Below are 20705 nucleotides of genomic sequence, written 5' to 3'. Positions count from 1 at the left end.
CCGCCCCGACGCACTATCCCACGGCGACGCCCCCGAGCGCGTCGACGGCTCCCAAACTCTTGCAGTCACCTCGCGAGGCGTTCTTGGCGACTCCAAGCCCTCGCTCGCGCGCTCGATCGACGCCGAACGCGTGCGATGATTTTCAAACCGTTCAACCTCGGTCGTTCGTTTCGACGTCCCGACGTCGGTCACATCGCGCTCGGCCGCTCGCAGGCGCGCTCGGAGCGATGACATAACACACGTTCGACGCTCTCGCGAACGCGCGCGCGGAGACGTCGAGCGTGTGCGTCGGAGTCTGGCGCTGCGGACGATTCCACGCTCGACGACGATTCGCGTTCCCTCGGGGCACGTGAGAACTCGACGGGCGACGCGCGATCGTCTTCGCGCGACGCACGGGGCGGAATCGCGCCGGAAAAAATTGTCTGATATGCGTCCGATCGCGCGCATGCGCGACGTGGACGCGAGGAGAGCGACGGGCGACGCTTCGACTCGATTGATACAGATCGTCGCGCGCGCGGTGAAGAATGCCCTAGACGCGCGCGCGCGGACGATCTCCGTCGAGGTCGGGGTCAGGGATGTCATAACGATGCTCTGTGCGGACGATGGGGAGGGGATGACGCGGGAGAGCGCGCGGGAGCTGGTGTGGGCGTTCGGAGAACCGAACGGCGCGGCGCGCGGGGCGACGAGGCAAGCGAATCGAAGACGCGGGCGGGCGCTAAGTACCATCGTCGCGCAGTGCGAGCGCGTGGAGATAGCGACGAGGGCTAATAATGAATGTGAGACGACGACGATCCGAGCGACGCGCGCGGCTGGGGTCGAGTGCGGGTCAGGGGCGTTCGATGAGAAGTGGTCGACGACGGTGAAGTGCGTTGGTGTCTTCGCCGCAAATTCGATCGCGGCGGCTCGAACGCGAGAGGACGTTCGAAAGGGAGCTCTGGAGAGAGAATTGAAATCCATCGTGTTTCACGCGTGTCTACTCCGACCGGAGCTCTCCATGAATGTGATCATGAATGGACGCGCAGTTGAGAGAGTCTCAGGAGATCGCGAATCGGTGTTGGACGGTTTACGTCGAGCGTACGGAGACGAAGTCGTCGGTTGGTTGCGAATGGTCGATTACGAGAGCGAGGATGCGAAATGGCGCGTACGTGGATACGTCACACCCGCGGATCGGCGTCTGGGATCGTCCGATATGCAGCTGGTGTACGTCAACGGAGACCACATTATCGGCAAGGTTGACGCTTTGCATCGAGAGATGATCCGAATCGAAGCTGACGCCTTCTTGGGAGACGGTGCCCGAAACGCAGGCAAGGGCTATCCCGGATTCCTCATAGCGATCGACTGTCCCGATGATTCTTACGAGGTGACGTACGATCCATCAAGGACGCTCATTGAATTCGATGACTGGGACACCATGTTTAGTCATTTGCGCCAGGCGATTGTTCACGAGCAGTGTTGGCCGATTCGAGAGGAGCCGTCGTCAGAAAAGGAGCCATCCCCCCAAGAGCCACCGCCTCCCGTTTTAAGAAGAGGCACGTTCTCTCAGACTAGTAAACGTGAGCGATGCGATGACGCATGTTGCGTATCGACCAATGGACCGTTCTCACGAGCGATGCTACGGCATCGAAACTCTCTTGACTCTGCACCACCTGTCCCGCATCCATCCATCATGGAGACGTGGATTAATCCCGTTTTTGACGCGCCCGAGGTCCCAATCTTGACCATCGAGAAGACACCATCGAATTCACGTTTACGAGCGCCGGCAACGCTCGAGCGTGCTGCGCTTGAGAAAGCGAGAGTGATTGACCAAGTGGGGAAAAAATTTATCATCTCGACGGTGGACGACTGCATCGTGGCGTTTGATCAGCACGCGTGCGACGAACGAATAGGCCTCGAAGAGCTCTGGGCCACGATACTCAATCCAAACAAACACGTTCCAACGCAAGAAACGAAATCTCCAGCGCTTTGGGCGACACCCATGAGCGTAAACGAGTTCGACGCTCTGGAGAATAATGCACACAATGTTCGCCGTTGGGGATGGGATTGGAAAACTGACGACGGCGGTAACGGCAAGCAAGAAACTATGATCTATCTCACTCGAGTGCCAACAATACGAGGGACCACACTCGGCGGGGACGCGCTTCGCCAGTACTTATACGAGCTCACGTCGACTTCAAGTTCCTCGACACACGCGCCACGACCACTCCACCGTTTGCTTGCGTCCAAAGCATGTCGCGGAGCGATCATGTTCGGCGACACTCTGAATCCTCATGAGTGCGAATGCATCATTAAAGCCTTAAGATTGACGCAGATGCCCTTCGCATGCGCACACGGTCGCCCGACTTGCGCACCGCTAGCGCGAATTCCCTCTCGCTCGTTGCCATCGGCGCGTGCAGATATTCCTCACATACGCGCTTGGATACGCAAACGTAGTGAATCACTGTGAACGACCACCAATCTAAGAAACGCCATGATTTGAAATGATATTCAACCCCAACTCTCCACTCACCTTCTACCTCTCATCCGAGCTCCCGCCTCGGTCGTCCGCTCACAGCGCCGTCCACTTCTCAGGCACGTTGCGCTTTCTTCACACCCGCGCACGCGTCTTCGCTGTCGCCATGGGCGACACCAAACCTGCGCTCATGCGCCTCAAGATAGCCGATCTCCGCGCGCGATGCGCTGAGAGCGGGCTCGACGAGGACGGAACCAAGGCAGATCTCGTCGAGCGATTGTTGTCTGGCACCGCGGAGCACGCCCGGGCAAAGGAATCAGCCGAGAAGTCGGTCGTTGCGAACGAAGAAACCCTCACGGAGGCGGCGAAGGAGGCGTGCGAGAGCGAACCGTCGTCGCCGACGGACGTGGACGTCGTCGTGGGCGATCACGACGAGCTATTGGAGCACTTGCGGGAGAATCCGAGCGACGGCGCGGGTTGGGAGCGGTGCGCGCGAATCGCTCGAGCGATGACCATCCCGAGCGCGCGACCGCTGTTCGACGCGATCACGGAGCAGTTTCCTAGGTCTTCTCTGGCGTGGTGCTGGTACGTGGACGCGGAGATCGAGAGGAGCGAAAGCGGGACGCCGGACGACGAGGCGATCAGAGGGATCTTTGGCAAGTGTTTGATTCCGTGCCCAAGCGCGCTGCTTTGGCGGCGGTACGCGTCGTACATGGCGAGCACGCAGGACGTGACGACGGAAGAGGGGGTGAATACGATGAAATCGGTGTACGAATACTCGATAGACATCGTCGGTGAGGACGCAGATGCGGCGGACTTGTGGTTGGACTACTGTCAGTTCTTGCGGAATACGGAGGCGACGCTGATCGTGACGGACGTCCAGGTGGAGCAAGCGCCGAGCGCTCGAGATATGATCGTTCGACGAACATATCAAAAGGCGATCTTGGTGCCGATGCACAAATTAGATATGGTTTACAAGTCGTACGAGGCATTTGAGCAAGAGAAGAACAAGACGCTTGCAAAAGCGCTCTTGCTAGAACTAGCACCCAAGTTGTTGCTCACGCGAACGGCGCTCGGGAAGAGAAAGAAGGTAATCGATGGTGTGGTTGTGGGCGCGGTGTGCGTCGATCCCGTCCAACGTGGTGCGGATGGCTCGGCATCCGTGGTGTGCCCGAGGTTCAACGCGTCTGGCTGCGCGGGTTGTGATTGCGTACACGAGTGCAAGTACTGCGGTTCGTCCTTGCACGGAGCGAAAGATTGCGCGACGAAGCAATACACCTTACTTGCCCCCGATCTCAAACAATGTGCGGCGAAGTGGGCGGAGGTTATTGAGTTTGAAAAAACAAACGCGCAGAGGCTCGAAGGCTCGACGCCAAGCGACGGGTCACCCCAGCTCTTCGCCCGCATAAAGCACGCGTATGAACTAGCAGGGCTATCGCTGGGCGAGACACCCGAGTTTTGGCTCGAGTACGCGCACTGGCACGAGGTAGAGGGTCGCACGGATGATGCGGCGGATGTACTTCAGCGAGGAAGAGAAGCTCTACCGTACTGTACTCTTCTCGTTTTCGCTGCCGCCGATCTCGAGGAGACTCGAGGCGACGTCGATGCGTGCAAGAAGGTGTACGAGACTGTGTTGGACGCGTACGAGTCGTACGCCACTGAGGCTGCAGAGCGCGGTGAGGAAGTGACGATGCCTGCGGACACCATCCTCGCGTACTGCGAGTACATTCGCGCCTGTCGACGCGCCGAGGACCAGGCGTCGAGTCGTAAGGCTTTCATGCGAGCGCGCAAGGCTCACGGGGCGACGTGGGAAATCTATGCCACCGCGGCCACGATCGAGTGGAGCTACGATAAGGCTGATAAGCCGGCGAGAAATATCTTTGAGCTCGGACTGAAGAATTTCTTAAGCGTACCGGCGTACGTCGAGAGATACGCGGAGTTCCTCATCGGAATCAACGACATCGCGAACGTGCGCGCGCTGTTCGGACGTGCGCTGAGTGAGTCGCCTTCAACGAAGATTTGGGACATGTTTGTTGATTTCGAGCGCTCTCACGGAACCATGGACACTATTTTAGACGCCGAGTCGCGCCGCAATGCCGCGTGCGGTGCGATGGATTTGAAGACAAATCTTCTCAACGCACTCCTGGGACGACATATGTGCATGGACATCCGAGCCGCCAGCGCAGAATACTGCGATTACTTTGCTTCGCTCGGCGCCGTGGTTCCAATGAACAAGGCGGAGGCGTCTCGAGTGTCGTTCGCGTCGCTTCGCGCGGAGCGTCTCGCGAGAGAGGCCATGATAGCCGCCGTGCCAGCGCCGTCCGCTCCGAAGGGTACACCCAAGAGAAAACCGCCGCCACCGCCACCGGTGGAGAAAACCAAGCTCACAGGCCAACTCGGGAAATTCTTCTCTAGCCTTCCCGGCCCCGTCGCCTTCTCCAAGTTTCCTCCGCCTCGCGTGGACGCCGTTCTGGACGCCATAAAGCGAACCGATCTGAGCGAGGAAGCAATCGCGGGCTATCTCAGTAAGATGGGTTACCAAGGTGGGGAGAAGCGCAAGGCTATAGAGCTCATCGACGATCCGGCGTTGACGGCGTCTCGAGCCGCGGCGAGCGCCAGACCGCCCGCAAAGGACGTCTTCAGAAGTCGCCAGGGTAAGATGGCGCGCGCTCAGGCGGAGTATCAATAGACACAACACTCTCGGTATAATCAAAACGAAATGAGTGACCGCAGGATGTGTTCTCTTCTTACAAGCGCTCCTACTTTTGTCCTATGCTGGATGCTCGGCGCGGCGCCTAGTTCGCACCACCCACCTGTTCCATCATGGCATCGATCACGTCTCCGTCGTCCAAATCGAGATCCTCCGGCGTCTGATCCCCTCGAATCCGCTCGCCGTCCACGAGAAATCGCACCATGTTTGGCTCCAGCGCCTTTCGCTGACAGTACGCGTCAAACACCTTTTGAAACTTCGTCGTCGGGCGAACCTTGAAGTGCACCTCCGCGTTATCCTACGATTCCGACCAAAATCATCTCACCGTCAGTCTCCCTCCGCGATCTTCCATCGACCGCGCCGCGACGCCCATCCAGGCCGTCGTCCACGATCGGCGCTCAGATTTCAAACACCGCGCCCTCCGCGCCCGCGCGTCCTCTTCACGGGCATCGTCGTCCGCGTCATCGCTCCCGCACCATATCGCGCACTTTTATGTTAATGTGCGTCTCGTCCTTCACCTCCTTCTTCACCTCGTCCTCGCTCATCGTCACCGCGCGCGGGTCTCGCGTCGTCCTCGGTCGCCCCCGGTGTCTCGCGTGTTCGTGTTCGTCTTTTTTTTTCATTCGTCACCCCCGGCGTCTCGCGTGTTCGTGTGTGTCTTTTTTTTTCATTCGTCACCCCCGGCGTCTCGCGTGTTCGTGTTCGTCTTTTTTTTTCCTTCGTCGCCCCCGGCGTGGTCGCGGCCCTTGGGGGGACTCGTTCATGGGTCATGACTCGTGTACACGCCACCGCGACGGCCGACGAGTCGGACAGCCGCGGACGCGACGCCACCGCGCGTCGCGCGTCGTCCCCGCTCGCGCGCGCTCGACGTGCGCGCTCGACGTGCGCGTGGACGCGCGCGGTGCACCGCGGCGCGCGCGCGGCGGACGGGCGCGGAGGGAAGGGATGAGCCAGGCGAAGACGAAGACCGCGCTCGAGATCGCGCGTAAAGCGGCGGAGATCTTCGGGCATCACCTCGGGAACGGACTCCCGAGCGGACGGAAGATTTTACGGAAGCCCCTGATCGGGGAGCGTCTGGTGAACTGGTACCCGAGTTCGATGGCGAAGATGGATCCGTTGTTCGCGGATCCCGGCGACGCGAGGAGAAAGGTGAAGCTCGAGCGGATGAAACGGCGAGGGAAAGGGCCGCCGAAGAAGGGCGAGGGAAAGCGCGCTTCAAAGGGGAAGTGAACGCGCGGTCGAGGACGCGCGGTGGAGGACGAGGGCGGGTTTGGTTTAGTAAACGCGCGCGTTCGGGCGTCGAGCGCGCGCGCGATAGAGAGAGAGCGCTTTGATGCGTGTAGATTTGTTCATGTATGCGATTGATATCGATCGAACGCGTCGATGATTCGCTCCGTGCGTCGTTCGCGTCGTCGCCGTCGACTCGCTCTCCCGTCGAGCGTCTCGCGCGAACGCGCGCGCCGGCGACGGCTGCACAGCGCGGCGGCCGCCATGGCGCCGACGCCGTCCTCCGTCGAGGTCCGTCTCCCGCGCGATTTCGTGGCGACGACGCGTGAACATAACCACGCCGTGTCCCCCGCGCCTTTCACGCCCGGATCGCGCCACTGACGACGCCGAAATTGTTCGACATGTGCAGGAATTCGCCGCGCTCGTCAGAGTCGTCAAGGATGCTCAGCGACGGTACACGACCGACCCCGAGAAGCACCCGGCGTGTGACTTCAAGGGGTGGGTGAAAACGACGCAGAAGCGACCGATGTGTCAGTGGGGGGATCCGTCGAGGCACTCGAGCGAGACGCTGAAATTGTTCGTGTCGACGCTCGGGTCGGAGCGCGAGGCGGAAGTGACGACGCTCGCGGAGGCGGACGCGTGGCGGAAGAAACGGGATGAGTGGGACGTGTGGAGCGCTGAGGAGGTTGTGGGGACGAAGGATGACGCGCGGTGGGCGCTGGTGCGTCGAACGCGGGAACATAAGAGTTTTAAGGATTGGTATTACAGTTTGGCGTCGCACACGCGCGGATGGCGACGGACCAAGTATCGTCCGGTGAGGTGGTGTGTGGAGAAGGGTCTCCAGCCGAGGTTGTTGGGGATCGATTGCGAGATGTGCGAGACGGATCGCGATGCGCGAGCTCTAGTGGGGGTCTCGGTCGTGGACGAGAGTGGGAAGGTGTTGCTGAAGACGCTCGTCAAGCCGCCAGGCAAAATAGTCGACATGAAGAAAGAAATCACTGGTTTGGAGGAGAAGGACGTGCTCAACGCGAAGAAGACGCTCGAGGATGTGCAGGAAGCGATCGTCAAGTTGTGCAAGCCGGGAACGGTGCTCGTCGGGCACTCTTTGGTGTACGACTTGAAGGCGTTGAAGATTGACCATCAGCCCGTGATCGACACGGCGCTGCTGTTCCGGTACTCAAACGTTCGTAAATCCACGCCGAGCCTGGCGGTGCTGTGCGAGAAGTTTCTCGATCGCAAACTTCGTGAAAATGCAGCGGGATTCCACGATTCGGTGGAGGACGCGAAAGCGGCACTCGATTTGGCGCTGTGGGAATCGAGACAGGCGACACCAACGCGTGAGTTGGATCCTCCGCCGTTTTCTCTGGACCCCAAGGAGCTTTCTAAGCTCTTCATCCATCGGATCCCTCGTGGGATTGAGATTGATGTCATCAAGGGTGTGTTTGAGGAGCAAGATCGTGCGCACATCACGAAAGTTGAGGGCTCGCATCTAGGCGCGAGCTCGACGCTGAGCCCGCCAGGAGGCAAAACCACCACGACGTGTTACGTCACCTTCACTGACGAGACGCACGCCACCGAGGCTTTCAATCGTCTCGAGGGCGCTGTCACGCTTGACATCATCGGTCGAAGTCAAAAGTTTCGCCCGCTCACGGGGACGTCAATCGAGGTGAACGGTAAACCCCCCGTTGTCGTCGTGCGCCAAAATTCACAAAATCCAGCGGCGCCGCTCGTCGCCGCCGAGGATGCCAAACGCGCGGCCGAGCGCGCCCCCGAAGGCGAGGCTCCTCGGAACAAAAAAGGGAAGAGAACTAGTGCGCACAAACGAGCGCGTGTCTCCCTTCCCGGCGACGCGCGTCGGTAGCTCTCATAGCCGCTCGTCCCCGGCGACGTCGTCATACGAAGCCTCTCGCCATGCGCGCCGCGCTCGCGCTCGGCGCCCCCTCCCCTTCCCTCCGACGTCTCTCACGCGTCGCCTCGAACACTGAAAAGCGCGCGGACGACGCCGTGATCGCCTCCAAGCCCTTCGCTTCGAGACCGAACGCGTACGACAACGCGTCAAAGGCGCTTTTGAATGAAGTGCGTCGAGCGCTCATCCCCATCGGTGCCGACGCCGCGAGCGTTCTGAGAGCCACGCAGCGGTTTCAGGACGCGTTCGAGAGCGGCGAGGACATGGAGACGGTCGTCGCGCGATCGCTGGGGTACGAACGAGCCGAGGACGTGCCGGAGGCACAGAAGTTTTACGCGGAGAAGATTGCGCAAAAGCTGGAGAGCAACGCGCGGACGCTCGCGGGAGAGATTGAACGGGCGCGAGAGATGTACGATGCCGGAGTGAAGGCGTACGGACGAGGGATGTACGACGACGCGGTGAAGTGGTTCGAGGCGGCGGAGAAGGAGACGAGCGAGACGAGCACGCTGGGAGGAAAGATTGGGATATACAAGGCGCTGGCGCTGGACGCGTACGGACAACGGGATAAGGCGCTGGCGGTGTACGAGTGGCTCGAGAGCGTGCACCCGGTGAAATCGATCAGAAAACAGGCGGAAGAGTTGCGGTACATCCTTGAGGCGCCGAGGTTGGAGATTGGGGAGAACGAACGAGTCGAGGTGAAGCTGATGCCGAAGGATGGATTCGAACCGTACAACGACAAGTGGGCGACGGGACGACGGTCGACGGGTTCGACGTCGTCGAGGCGAGAAAAAACGCTCGAGGAGGAGTACGGCGCTGAGGTGAACGAGCCGTTCGATTATGAAAAGCTGAGACTCGGCTTGCAAATCGTTGGCCTCACGTGCGTCGCCGTCGGCGTCGCGTGGTATTCCACGCGCTTGCGCTGAGCGTCACGCGCATATATTTATCCTTCGGTACCGAAGAGATTGTAAAATTTAGCTTTGAATTACACGCGTACTCACACGCTCGGAAGCTTCGCGCAGCTCCCTCCGCTTGACGTTCCAGCTGTATACTCTCGAGTGAGCGAGGAACTATCAATCCTGTGCGTCGTTTATGCCGTCTTCCCCGATAGAAAACTGCGCCTCTGACTCAGGAAGCATGGGGGAGCACACGATTTTCATCACTCTGTTCTCTCCACGTCCCTTGCGAAGGGCCAAACGCGTCGTGCTCGCGTGCGCCATGATATTACCGCCGATGGGCTTGAGTGCGTTCGCGCCGGCAAACGGACCACCCTCGGGGTTGGCGACGACTTGATTACTCACGATGACCGCGACACCGAACTCGTCCGCGAGACGCGCGAGCTGGCGTAAGAACTTCCCGAGATGCATTTGACGCGCGCTCAACTCGCCACGCCCTTCGTACTCGGTGCGGTATAAGTTTGTCACGGAATCGATTATCATCAGCGCAAAGCGAGTCTCCGCCATCATCCCTGCGGCGGCGACCAAGAGTTCGGTTTGATGTTCTGTGTTGTGCGCTTTCGCGTACGCCACGTTATCGAGCACCGGGCCCGGATCCATTTGAAAGCGCTCGGCAATCTGAATCAGGCGCTGCGGACGAAACGTGCCCTCGGTGTCAATGTACAGGCATTTCCCTTCGCCGCCGCCTTGTTCAATGGGAAGCTGGCACGTCACCGCGAGCGTGTGCATGAGCTGCGTCTTTCCAGTGCGGAACTCGCCATAGATCTCGGTGACGCTCCCGCTCTCGATCCCACCCTGCAACATCTCGTCAACCTTTGCGCAGCCGGTGGTGATCATGATCACATCCTTTCGAGCGGCTTCGATCATCGTCGCCGTCGTGAATCCGCCCGGAACGAGGTTATTCGCTACGCGCGCGTTAGATCGTCAGTCACGGCTCACCTCACCCCCACGTTCGCGCATCGCGCGTCCGAGTCGCGGCGATCGCGCGTAGGGTGCTCGCTTTTCCAGCGCATAAACCTGGCACCCGTTCCCCCGCGCGTCCGCCCGCGCGTACGCGTCCGCCCCGACGCCGCCCTCGACCTCGTTCCCGCGCTCCATCGACGCACCTATCTGTTTCAATTTCTCCACCTTTTGTTCCGACAGCCCCTTGATCGCGCACAGCTGCTTCTTCGACGCGTGCGCCAATCCCTCCACGGTGTGAATCCCATTCTCCTCGAGCTTCTTCACGTCCGACGCCGCCACGCCCGATTCCTGCGTCACCCTCGCGCTCGATCGCGCGCGCGCGTCAATCACGCGACCATCGCGCGCGGCGTCCGCGCCTCCGCGCGTCTGCACCTCGAGCGTTCGCGTCGCGCGCGCCGTCCGCGCGTCGGCGTCAACGTTCGAAACGTCACCCACGACTCGCCCTCGCTTTCGTCTCGTCGTCGCACCTCGAGCGCGCGCACGGGCGTCGGTCCGTGCGCGTAGTGCAGCTCTTCGCACGGCTCCAGAGCCTCGCTCGGGCGCTCGATCGCCTCCATGCTTCGAACGCGTCGGCGTGTGAAGCGGATGGGTCGTTTTGGAGGCGCGGTGCGTCGACGTCAGTACGCGCATGCGTCGCGCGCTCGCGTCCTCGCGCCTGGCGCTTGGCGCGGGGCGACGGACGCGTGGACGGTGGGGGGATTCGAGTCGTCCGTGGACGCGTCGCGCGTCGTCGTTCGGGGAAACACCGCCGGATGATTTACGACGGCTCGGTCGACCGGAACGGGATTTCTTCCGATTTGACGTTATTCACGAGAGTAAACGCTCGCGAGCGCGCGTGGGGGAGATACGGACCCCGCATGGAGTCGTGCGCACGCCTGGATTCGTCTCCGTCGGGACGAACGCGGCGTTGAAGGCGGTGCATCACGAAACGTTGGACGCGGCGGGTTTGGATTTGATGTTCGCGAACACGTATCATTTGATGCTCCAGCCTGGGGCGGAGACGGTGGAAGCGTTGGGTGGGGTGCACGAGATGATGGGACGGCGTCGACCGACGATCACGGACAGCGGGGGGTTTCAGGTGTTCTCGCTCGGGACGCCGGAGAGGCGGAGCGAGGCGAAAGAGTTGAAATCGAGGAATCCGACAAAGCATCGTCGAGAGAATTTGTTGCTCGAAGTGAGCGAGGAGGGTGCGATGTTTCGGTCGTATCGCGACGGGACGAAGATGACATTGACGCCGGAGAGCAGCGTGGCGGCGCAGAAGGCGATAGGAGCGGACATTATTATACCGTTGGACGAGTTGCCACCGTACGACATTGACGACAACGCGCTTCGGGAGAGCGTTGCGAGGTCGCATCGGTGGATGACGAGAAGCCTGCGCGCGCATCTGAGCGATGTGCGTCAACAGGCGATGTACGGTGTCGTGCACGGAGGCGTGGATAGGGATCTGAGGAGAGCTTCGGTGGAGTATTTGAGCGCATTACCGTTCGACGGGATGGCCATCGGTGGTTCGCTCGGCAGAGACTCAACCGAGCTAGGGAGTTTGCTCGAGTTCTTGATGCCTCTCATGCCAAAAGACATGCCAAATCACCTCCTTGGGATCTCGGACGTGGAAAACGTCGATCGCGCGGTCATGCTTGGCGTCGATACGTTTGACAGCGCGTATACGACGCAGGTGGCGCGTCACGGAACTCTGTTCACGCACTCGCGAGGACGAATCAACTTTCGCCGCGCCGAGTTCCGGAGATCCCGTGAGCCTGCATGTCACGAGTGCGATTGCACCCTGTGCAGCAAGCACTCTTTGGGCTACCTCCACCACCTCGACCGCGCGAACGAGCCGCTGGCCTGGACGCTCGCGAGCGAGCACAACCTGTTTTACATGGGGCAAAAGATGGCGCGCGTCCGCGAGCGCATCCTCAACGACGAAATCTAGGGCGTAATATTAATAGTACTATAGCCATGTATCATCGTACTGCCACCGAAGACGCGCATTCGACGAGAAAATAAAACCGCGCCACCGCTCTGAGTAACCGTCAAAAACGCCTCTCGATCCACTCGAAGCGCCAGTCCCCGCCGCTTCCGTCTCGATGCCCCATCCCGAGGACGCGGTCGGGACCGATGTTTCATCGACGCATCCCCTACGCGCGCGATGGATCGTCGACGTCGCTCGGTGGCGTCCAACCGAACGCGAATTCGATTTCATCCTGAATGAACTCTTGCCCGAGCACGAGTCGCTCGCCGTGCGACGATTCCACCGAGAGGACGACCGTAAGCGCGCGTGCGTGTCGAGACTCATGCAACGCGCGATCGCGTTGAGGGCGTGTGCACTCAGTATTGGCGCGCGAGGAACGGCGATGCGGGATGTGGACATTCGTAGGACCAAGGGCGCGAAACCGTTTCACGCGACCGTTTTGGAAGTCACAGGGGCGCCGAATTTTAACTTTAACGTCTCGCACGAGGGGGATTACGTGGTGTTAGCGAGTGAGACACACGCGGTGGTGGGGGTGGACGTGGCGGCGCCGGGGCAGGTGCGACGAATCGGTGGGCTTGAGCGGGACGTGGGGCGGTTGTTGGAGACATTTTCGAGCGTGCTCACCGATCGCGAACGCGAGCGAATCTCGGCGACGGCGTCGACGAATGGTGAGCGGGCGGGTGAAGAATTGTTTAGGAAGCACTGGAGTCTGAAGGAGTCACACGTGAAGGCGATCGGGGTCGGATTAGGGATGGATTTAAAGAGGTGCGAGTTTGACATTGACGCTGCTACGTCGACGGCGAGTGTTGCGGTGGACGGCGTGACGAGATCAGACTGGGCTTTTCACATCGAAGGGTTTCCTCCCGTCGTCGACGGAGCGACAACGGAAGAGACGCACTGGATCACCGTCTCCAGGGGGCCGTATGAGGACATCGTCGACGCGCACGGTGAGTTTACGACGGTGTTTTCACAGAGGTCTTTTAGCGAGGACGCTTGGCGCGACGTCTTAGCGGCTCCAGCACCGAAGTGGGAGCTGATGACCGTGGGTGATCTGATTCCCGATCAGTTCAGGGATGCATTTGAATCGCATGGTGGGGTGATATTCTAAAGTTTTGCTAAATAGCTACCGATCACTACGTTGCTCGCTCAAAAGACTCGCTTGCTCGGCGTTTTTTGGTTCCTTGTACAGCGCAAAAGGTTGAAGCCCAGCCTCGCGCATGAGCACGAATATGGACGTTGTTGCGAGCAATATGGCGGCACTGGCAGCGATGAGACCCCCAAAAGAGATTTCTGGTTCATCATACCACGCCTCTTTCCACGGGAACTTTGGGCATCCATCGGGCAACTGCGTTCGGACTTCACAGATGCTCCGCCGAATCGACGCCTGTAAATTGCACTTCTTTTCACAGACCGCTTTCCCGTCGACGGTTACCCATGGGAGCCACCGATGCTCAGGCTTGACGTTTCCGAGCTCGGCATTGTTCAAAGAAAGGAGCTCGAGGCCAGCACCATTCGTCACACACTGTTTCTGCGCAGCGCACTGATTCTCTGTTGAGCTTCCGAGTTGTGTCGCCTGTCCCATCTTCCCCGTCCATCGTACGACGCCATCAGACACGGCCGCGCAACATCTTTCTTCAACTCTGCTCAATGTATCTTGTTGCCGACCATTTTTAAGTGCATCCTGAGCCTCGAGCTTAAGGAGTTGCATTGCGTAACACGACGTAAACGCACTCGTGCCTCCAGATACTGTACCAATATGCTTCAGCGCACACGCCGCGATGGTGTTTGCGTTGCAACTCAAGTGCTGACCGTTTCCTCGTTGTGCACAATTTGCGGATACGTTACGCTCTTGGCCGACGTTGACAAAAGGCACAATATTCCACTTCACTGGGCCGAGCTGCTCACTGGAAAGCTGTTGAAATGCTCCCAGCATGAACTCGAGCGAAAAAGGATCTGCAAAGTCCACGAACATACGAACGTCGACGTGTTTCATGAATAACTTTTGCTCGACCTCCATCGCCCTGTTCGTCATGGTTTCGATCGTCTCCTTGGCACTCATCGTGGCGTTCTGTAATCTCATCGCCGCCGCTCGAGTCCACTCCTCAACTTTTTCAGAGAACGTGTTATCAGTGCTATTTTGCGCACCGCGAAGGAGTTCACCCATCGCATCATGTTTAGCGTCAATAAATTTGTCATCTACTTTGTCATCATCCGGCGTTTGCGCCGCCCCGCGTGCCTCCCCGAGCGCGGCGACGTGCTTCTTGTTGGCGAGCGCCTTGATGGGCATATCCGTGATTTCAAAGTCAAAATCATCCGTCTCCTTACGTTTAGCCTCGACTGACTCTCGAGCGCGTTGTATTTTCTCCAAATCCACGTCCCAATACACCTCGGGTTGCTTCGGCTTGAACCAGGGCGCGGCGGGCGCGAGTCTCTCCTTGGCTGCGAATCCACGCTTTGCGTTTCCACCTCTCTTCCGCCGCGCGGACATGAACTTCCAGAGCTCCTCCTCTTCTCCCGATCGAGACGGCTTACTCGGTCCAGCCCGTCGAACACCTACTCCTGGGACGATTCCGCCTCGTCGCTCGATGGACTCCATGAGCCCTCCAGATCCTCCCCACGCGTCCTCCGCCTCGCCCGAGTACCCCAACGCCGCGAATCGCTTGCGATCGACGACGCCTCCGTCGCCCCCACCCCCCCCTTTTGCGGCCTCGATCGCGTCCCCAATCAAATCCAACTCACGCTCCGCCCGCTTACGCTCGTCCACGTCCACGGCGTCTCTCGCCGCCGCCGTCCGTCGTCGCCACAGCTCCTTCAACACCAATCGCGCGCGAGCCGCCAAGTCCTCTCCCTCAACCCTCGTCCCGCGCGCCGTGGTCCGCGTGTGCGCCGTCTCGTCCAACGATACCCTCGCCTTCATCGCTCGCTCCGCCCTGGACTCGTACGGGATCGCGAGCGCGCCGTCGGCGTGGTAATCGCTCGCCAACACCGCGCTCGGCCGAGCCAACACCACGGCGCACGCGAGGGCGAGCATGATCCCGCGCGCGCCGAACCAATCGCGCGACGACCTCGACGTCGACGCCATCGACCGCGCGCGCGTCGTCATCGCCCCGCGCTCGCGCGCGCGCGCGTCGTCGACTGTCGTCTGCTGACCCGGCGAGCGCGCGTCGTCACATCGATGCGTGCGTCGCTCATCGTCGCACGACACGCGCTCGGGACGACGACGACGGCGCGACGCGCGCAGTACGCCCGCGCGCGCGCGTCGTTCGCGCTTCGCGACCGCGCGCGCGCGTCGAGCTCGAGCTCGAGGGCGCACGGGCGTTTGAAAGCGACCATGGCGACGAGCGACGGGACGGGGGCGACGGCGCGCGTGGTGACGTACAACGTCCTGAGCTCGCACCTGGCCGATCCCGGGTACTTCACGCACTGCGATCCGGATGATTTGAGGGCGGAGACGCGGTTGGAGCGCGTCATGGCGAAGCTGGACGCGGAGTGCGCGGGACGGGCGGTGATCGGGTTGCAGGAGGTGTCGATGTCCTGGGCGGGGCCTTTGCACGCGTACTTCGCGAAGAAAGGGTACACATTCATTCTGTCGCTGTACGGGAAGCCGTTTAACAATTACATGGGGGTTGGGTTGGCGGTGCCGACAGACGCGTACGAGTTGGTGCGAAGCGACATTTCTCGTCTGAGTGACACGGTGAAGTTTCCGCGGGTAAAGCCGAAAGAGGCGAATTTCGGACCGCTGACTCCGGTGTACAACTTACTCGTGAAGACGCCGGTGGGTTTGTGGAGAAAGCTGACCGATTACCGACCGCCGATGACGGAGTGGGACACCGCGCGCAACCGGTTTAACTCGATCCTGCACGCAACGCTCAAGTGTAAGAAGTCGGACGTTTCGTTCGGCGTCGCGACGTATCACATGCCGTGCATGTTTCGAACCGCGGCCGACCGTCGAGTTATGGTGATTCACGCCGGGATGGCGGCTCAGTACGCGCTCAACCACTCGGAAGGATTGCCGACGGTTTTGATGGGAGACTTTAACCTGAAACCGGGTGACCCCGGACACGTGTTGATCACGACGGGCGAACTTGACACTTCGATCGACGAGTATCCCGTCATGCCTGAAGGGTACATTGGATCGCCATTCAACGTGAAACCGCAAAAGAAAATGGAAAGCGCGTATGCGCGTGTCAACGGCGCTGAGCCCAACTTCACGAACAATGCGCGAATCAAGGACGATGAGCCTTTCATTGACACCCTCGATTACATCTTCGTAACCGACGACGTCGAGGTCTTAGACGTACTCGATCTCCCCCATCGTGATGAAGTCAAGGGTCCGTTTCCCGCAGCGACCGAGCCGAGCGATCACATCATGCTCGCTGCCACTGTTCTCGTGAAGTAGTTCGATTTGAGTTCGCTTTTGATGTTATAGAGAGTGTTAGCCTTAAAACACTAATTCTACTCGTCGCGGTGCTAACCGCGACGCTCAAACAGGTTGCGCCGCTCACCCACTCTCGGAAAACCAGCCCAGCCTACTTTCGAACTCTAAGAAATCCATCGCTCCACGCAGGATTACTTGAGCTTTTTCTGTTCACGACGGAAAAGTGTCGAGGTCAGTCACTCCTCCCAAAGTTGTGTCATCGGGATTGGAATCGCAAGTACACGTCTCATACGTACCTTCAAGCGCAGCTGGTTGGAGTGGCCGCACTTCTTCTTGCGGCAGTTGGTCGCACGCGGCGGGAGGCGCGCGTAGCACCTGCAGGGAGCGATAAACAGGTCGAGGTCAGTAAGTAAAACCCTTCTCCGCGTCGACTGTCTCACACGCGAATGACCAGCGCCGAGTGGAATCCTCGACGTCGGCAAAGTGAATGGAGTGAAGTAAATCTCGGGCAGCTCGCTCGACGCGCGCACATCGAATAGAGCGCGCGTCACGGGTGAGATCGCCACCCTTTCGGCGAGCGAAGCGGCGAGCGAGCGCGCGGTCTCAACGCAAAATACGCACTTGCGGCACACGGCGCGGTCCACGTTCGTCTTCTTCGCCAACACAACGAGGGACGGTTCAATGATACCACCTCGCAAGCGCAACACCAAGTGGAGCGTAGACTCCTTTTGGATGTTGTAATCCGCCAACGTGCGGCCGTCCTCGAGCTGCTTCCCCGCGAAAATCAAACGTTGCTGATCCGGCGGGATGCCCTCCTTATCTTGGATCTTCGCCTTCACGTTGTCGATGGTGTCCGAGGACTCCACCTCCAAGGTGATGGTCTTACCAGTCACTGCGTTCGCGAAAACATCCGTCATCTGTCAGTCACTAGCTCAAAAGTCATCGAGCTCGACCAAAGCCCCACGTCACGATCGAGCGTGGATCTTCCACCCGCTACTCGCTCGTCATGCCCGTCGACACGCGATCACGATCGATCAACCGACGATACGATCGATCTCGGACGTTTCTCACGCCTCCTCTCGCCTCGAACGGCGTCGCGTCGCGTCGTCGAAGACATTCGACGTTCACGCGCGCTAGGGCTTTGGCGCGATGCCGTTCGTGACGTGATCGACGCCGTTCGCGACGCCACGCGACGGCGCGATGGCGGTGAGACGCGCGCGCGCGGTCGATGAAGTCGTGTCACATCGCGTCACGTACGAGTCTTCACGAAAATCTGCATGGTGCGCCGTAAAGAGGAGGAGTAAGTGTTGCGCGCGTTGAGGTCGATCCTGTTCACGTGCCCAACCCTACATGGTTTCGTGTCGTGTTGTGTTCGCAGTCTGTTGTGGAGCTCGTTCGTGGCGATAAGTGGAGCGGATGCGTCTTACGTCTGTCATGACAAATAAATGATTTCGATCGGTCGTCTCGGCGCGACTACATGCGCTCGAGGGGCTCGATCATCAACAAGCGCAAGCCATTATCAATCACTTGCTTGAAGAGCTTACAGACATGGATGCGGGCGTGCATCGCCGCTGTCTCGTTCCATCCGGCGTCGAGCTGGCTCTGGACGGGCATGATGCGGACACCAGCGGGACCGTAATAGCCCGAGAGCGCGCGTACCATCATGTTCAGGAAATCACACACACGGTGCATGCCGTAGGAGGGCAAGGCAGGTGGTTTGGGCAAAGTTGGCATGGCGGCGTCGACGATGAGGCCGGCAAACGGCAAGACAAAGTCTAGGAGCAAGGCCCACTCGCGGTCGTCGTCGAGCTTGGTGAAGTCGACGTCGTCGAGCGGGCACAGCTTTTCCAACACGCCAGCGGAAGATCGATCCTCAAACTTGCGAAGAACGGAAGTGAGACGAGTGGAGTTGTACAGGATGAACGGTGCCGACGCATCCTCGAAGTCGGTAATCTTCGCAATATCAAAGTTAATTTGCGTCATGCAGCTCACAGACAAGAGCGCATACTTCATTGCCGCCGTGGACACCTCGTGGGTCACGCTATCGAACATCTCTTGGGAGATGTCCTCGCCCTTCTCCTTGTACTTCTTGTCCATCTTTTCGCGAATCACCGTCTTGAGGTCTTCGTAGAGGTCATCCGCCAGCAAGTAGCGACCGCGACGGCCGCTCATCTTACCAGTCGTAAGCTTAACGAGATCGTACGACAAGTGGTACTGTCGGCCCTCCATCTCGGGGTTCATCATCGCCATCGCCAAGGCAACCTTTTGTTGCGCCAAGTCTTGCTCGCTGCAAATAATGTTCAAAATCAAATCGCTCATCGACGCCTTCTTGAACGAGTAGACAATGTCACGGTACGTGTACAACGTCGAACCATCCGGACGAAGGACGTAGAGCGGTGGGTACTCCTTTTGATAGCCACCCTTACCGATCTTGAAGCCCATATCCGTGATGAAGCCAGCCATGTCAAGATACGCCCCTTGAGGAACTCCCTTGTCGTTGCACTGCGTCTGCGGCACATAGTAGTCGCTATTTTGCATGATTTCCAACACCTTATCGTTTGACCCTTCCCAGCCGAGCTCGGACTCGAAATCGAATCGATCATGCTGTACGCCGTAGGTCGAGAGGGTTTGCTGTACGCCAGTAAGGCAGTCGCAAACCATCTGGCGGAAAATCTTAATCGCCCACGGCTCTTGCTTCTCGTACGCTAAGTTGAGCTTACCCGCCTCGACCTTGATGTCTGGAATCGTACGAATATCGGCGAGCATCACGACCATGATTTTCTCGAATCGGCCGCGAAGGTCTTGGTAAATGTCGAAATACTCAGCCACGCCCTTCTCCTTATCGGCGTTACCCGCGACGGCCTCGAGCGACTTCTTCATGAGCGCATCCACGGCATCCTTACCAGCGACGCATGCATCCTAATTATTGAGAAAAAAATGACGCGAGTTTGTTAGTCTTCAAGCTCCCACTCATCCATCATCTATCATCGACCCGCGTCGTCGACGTTTGACGGCTCATATTGTCAGAGGTGATTTGTGTCTCCCCACGGTCCAGGTAAGAAAGAGAGTTAAAAAACACATTAATCATAGCCGTCGATGATCGACGCGATATTCGTTCGAACGTTCACACGCACCTCGAGATCTCCCGGGTTCACGCCGACTTGTTGTAACTCTTGGCACGTGTTCATCACCGCGTACATGGCGCCGATCCAGTGGTCAATCTTCATGAATGGCTCGAGCTTGTCGTACACCCGTGAGTACGCCAACGCCGTCAGACCGATTTGCGCCCCCAAATCGTTCACGTAAAACGCCTCCTGCACCTCGTGCCCGCACGCCTTCATCAACTTCGCCAAGTGCGCGCCGATCATGACATTTCTCAGGTTGCCGATGTGCAGCGGCGCGTTCGGGTTCGAGCTCGTGTGCTCGATGATGACCCGCTTCCCCTTCGCCGCGTTCGTGTGCCCAAACGTCGCCCCCTGCTTTGCCGCGCTCTTCATCACCGCCTCGAACACCATCGGTCGGTTCAGCGTCATGTTCGCGTACACCCCCGCGGCTTCGCACTTCACGATCGTCCCGCGTTCGCTCCGCGCCTCGATCGCCGCCGTAAACTCCTTCGCCACCTCCTCCGCCACACGGCGCCATCGGGGATAAGTTCCTACCCACCTCTCGCGAAAGAGACGGCGTTTCGCCTGAATCGCCCAACCGCGCCGCCGGCCGTCGATGACTGCCCTACACCTAGCGAACTCACTTCATCACCTCCGCGGCGCATCACGCATGAAATTACACGTCGGTTTTCAATCATGCATCAACGCTCGCCCCGTCAAGCGCGCGCGTGGTACATCCAGAACCTCCGGAACGCCTCGCGTCTCAATTTGGCACCGGTGGGCCATCGGGCTCGCTTCAAGTCGTTAAAGGCACGCGTACGTCGAACATGACGGCGACGCTCGACGCCGACGCCGACGCCTCCGCGGATGGTACGCGTTAGATCGACGCGGTCTGGACGTCTCTACATCCGAAGCGACGCCGCACCGCGAACAGACGCGCGTCGTCGACGAAATCGCGACGAACACGGTCGATCTGAGACAACGATGAAAACCGAATGGATTTCAGCCCACGCGCGACGACTGACGATGATCCGACGGCTGTGATG

General features: G+C 59.4%; 13 protein-coding genes across 13 annotated transcripts; 8 read left to right on the top strand and 5 right to left on the bottom strand.

Moving 5' to 3' along the window:
• Nucleotides 1-427: 427 nt before the first annotated feature.
• On the top strand, nt 428-2443 carry OT_ostta08g01860 (Ribosomal protein S5 domain 2-type fold,subgroup; the record flags this gene model as incomplete). Its single annotated transcript, XM_003080704.2, has 1 exon — nt 428-2443. One exon carries the CDS (start codon nt 428-430, stop codon nt 2441-2443), a length of 2016 nt encoding a protein of 671 aa, XP_003080752.2.
• A 172-nt stretch (nt 2444-2615) lies between these two features.
• On the top strand, nt 2616-5138 carry OT_ostta08g01850 (Suppressor of forked; the record flags this gene model as incomplete). Its single annotated transcript, XM_022983560.1, has 1 exon — nt 2616-5138. The coding sequence occupies one exon, from the start codon at nt 2616-2618 to the stop codon at nt 5136-5138; it is 2523 nt and encodes an 840-aa protein (XP_022840967.1).
• A 106-nt stretch (nt 5139-5244) lies between these two features.
• On the bottom strand, nt 5245-5704 carry OT_ostta08g01840 (Rad60/SUMO-like domain; the record flags this gene model as incomplete). Its single annotated transcript, XM_022983559.1, has 2 exons — nt 5245-5457; nt 5636-5704. 2 exons carry the CDS (start codon nt 5702-5704, stop codon nt 5245-5247), a joined length of 282 nt encoding a protein of 93 aa, XP_022840966.1.
• Nucleotides 5705-6104: 400 nt separating this feature from the next.
• On the top strand, nt 6105-6389 carry OT_ostta08g01830 (Ribosomal protein S27/S33, mitochondrial; the record flags this gene model as incomplete). The annotated part of the gene is made up of 1 exon (XM_003080703.1): nt 6105-6389. One exon carries the CDS (start codon nt 6105-6107, stop codon nt 6387-6389), a length of 285 nt encoding a protein of 94 aa, XP_003080751.1.
• A 261-nt stretch (nt 6390-6650) lies between these two features.
• OT_ostta08g01820 (Exonuclease, RNase T/DNA polymerase III) lies at nt 6651-8247 on the top strand (the record flags this gene model as incomplete). The annotated part of the gene is made up of 2 exons (XM_022983558.1): nt 6651-6677; nt 6796-8247. 2 exons carry the CDS (start codon nt 6651-6653, stop codon nt 8245-8247), a joined length of 1479 nt encoding a protein of 492 aa, XP_022840965.1.
• A 50-nt stretch (nt 8248-8297) lies between these two features.
• OT_ostta08g01810 (unnamed product) lies at nt 8298-9215 on the top strand (the record flags this gene model as incomplete). Its single annotated transcript, XM_022983557.1, has 1 exon — nt 8298-9215. The coding sequence occupies one exon, from the start codon at nt 8298-8300 to the stop codon at nt 9213-9215; it is 918 nt and encodes a 305-aa protein (XP_022840964.1).
• A 147-nt stretch (nt 9216-9362) lies between these two features.
• OT_ostta08g01800 (DNA recombination/repair protein RecA,monomer-monomer interface) lies at nt 9363-10765 on the bottom strand (the record flags this gene model as incomplete). Its single annotated transcript, XM_022983556.1, has 3 exons — nt 9363-10150; nt 10352-10496; nt 10676-10765. The coding sequence occupies 3 exons, from the start codon at nt 10763-10765 to the stop codon at nt 9363-9365; spliced, it is 1023 nt and encodes a 340-aa protein (XP_022840963.1).
• Nucleotides 10766-10836: 71 nt separating this feature from the next.
• Nucleotides 10837-12138, top strand: OT_ostta08g01790 (tRNA-guanine(15) transglycosylase-like; the record flags this gene model as incomplete). Its single annotated transcript, XM_003080700.1, has 1 exon — nt 10837-12138. The coding sequence occupies one exon, from the start codon at nt 10837-10839 to the stop codon at nt 12136-12138; it is 1302 nt and encodes a 433-aa protein (XP_003080748.1).
• Nucleotides 12139-12292: 154 nt separating this feature from the next.
• OT_ostta08g01780 (4'-phosphopantetheinyl transferase superfamily) lies at nt 12293-13285 on the top strand (the record flags this gene model as incomplete). Its single annotated transcript, XM_003080698.1, has 1 exon — nt 12293-13285. One exon carries the CDS (start codon nt 12293-12295, stop codon nt 13283-13285), a length of 993 nt encoding a protein of 330 aa, XP_003080746.1.
• Nucleotides 13286-13300: 15 nt separating this feature from the next.
• Nucleotides 13301-15259, bottom strand: OT_ostta08g01770 (Gamma interferon inducible lysosomal thiol reductase GILT; the record flags this gene model as incomplete). Its single annotated transcript, XM_003080697.2, has 1 exon — nt 13301-15259. One exon carries the CDS (start codon nt 15257-15259, stop codon nt 13301-13303), a length of 1959 nt encoding a protein of 652 aa, XP_003080745.2.
• A 249-nt stretch (nt 15260-15508) lies between these two features.
• On the top strand, nt 15509-16576 carry OT_ostta08g01760 (Endonuclease/exonuclease/phosphatase; the record flags this gene model as incomplete). Its single annotated transcript, XM_003080696.2, has 1 exon — nt 15509-16576. The coding sequence occupies one exon, from the start codon at nt 15509-15511 to the stop codon at nt 16574-16576; it is 1068 nt and encodes a 355-aa protein (XP_003080744.2).
• A 170-nt stretch (nt 16577-16746) lies between these two features.
• Nucleotides 16747-17834, bottom strand: OT_ostta08g01750 (Ubiquitin supergroup; the record flags this gene model as incomplete). Its single annotated transcript, XM_022983555.1, has 4 exons — nt 16747-16761; nt 16852-16930; nt 17177-17447; nt 17813-17834. 4 exons carry the CDS (start codon nt 17832-17834, stop codon nt 16747-16749), a joined length of 387 nt encoding a protein of 128 aa, XP_022840962.1.
• A 194-nt stretch (nt 17835-18028) lies between these two features.
• OT_ostta08g01740 (Arginine-tRNA ligase, class Ia) lies at nt 18029-20088 on the bottom strand (the record flags this gene model as incomplete). The annotated part of the gene is made up of 2 exons (XM_022983554.1): nt 18029-19474; nt 19690-20088. The coding sequence occupies 2 exons, from the start codon at nt 20086-20088 to the stop codon at nt 18029-18031; spliced, it is 1845 nt and encodes a 614-aa protein (XP_022840961.1).
• Nucleotides 20089-20705: the final 617 nt, after the last annotated feature.

The sequence above is a fragment of the Ostreococcus tauri genome (genome assembly GCF_000214015.3).
Source record: "Ostreococcus tauri WGS project CAID00000000 data, contig chromosome 08, whole genome shotgun sequence".
Taxonomy (NCBI): Eukaryota; Viridiplantae; Chlorophyta; class Mamiellophyceae; order Mamiellales; family Bathycoccaceae; genus Ostreococcus; species Ostreococcus tauri.
Note: the sequence above shows the minus strand (reverse complement) of the source record. Positions and strands in the feature narration are given on the sequence as shown.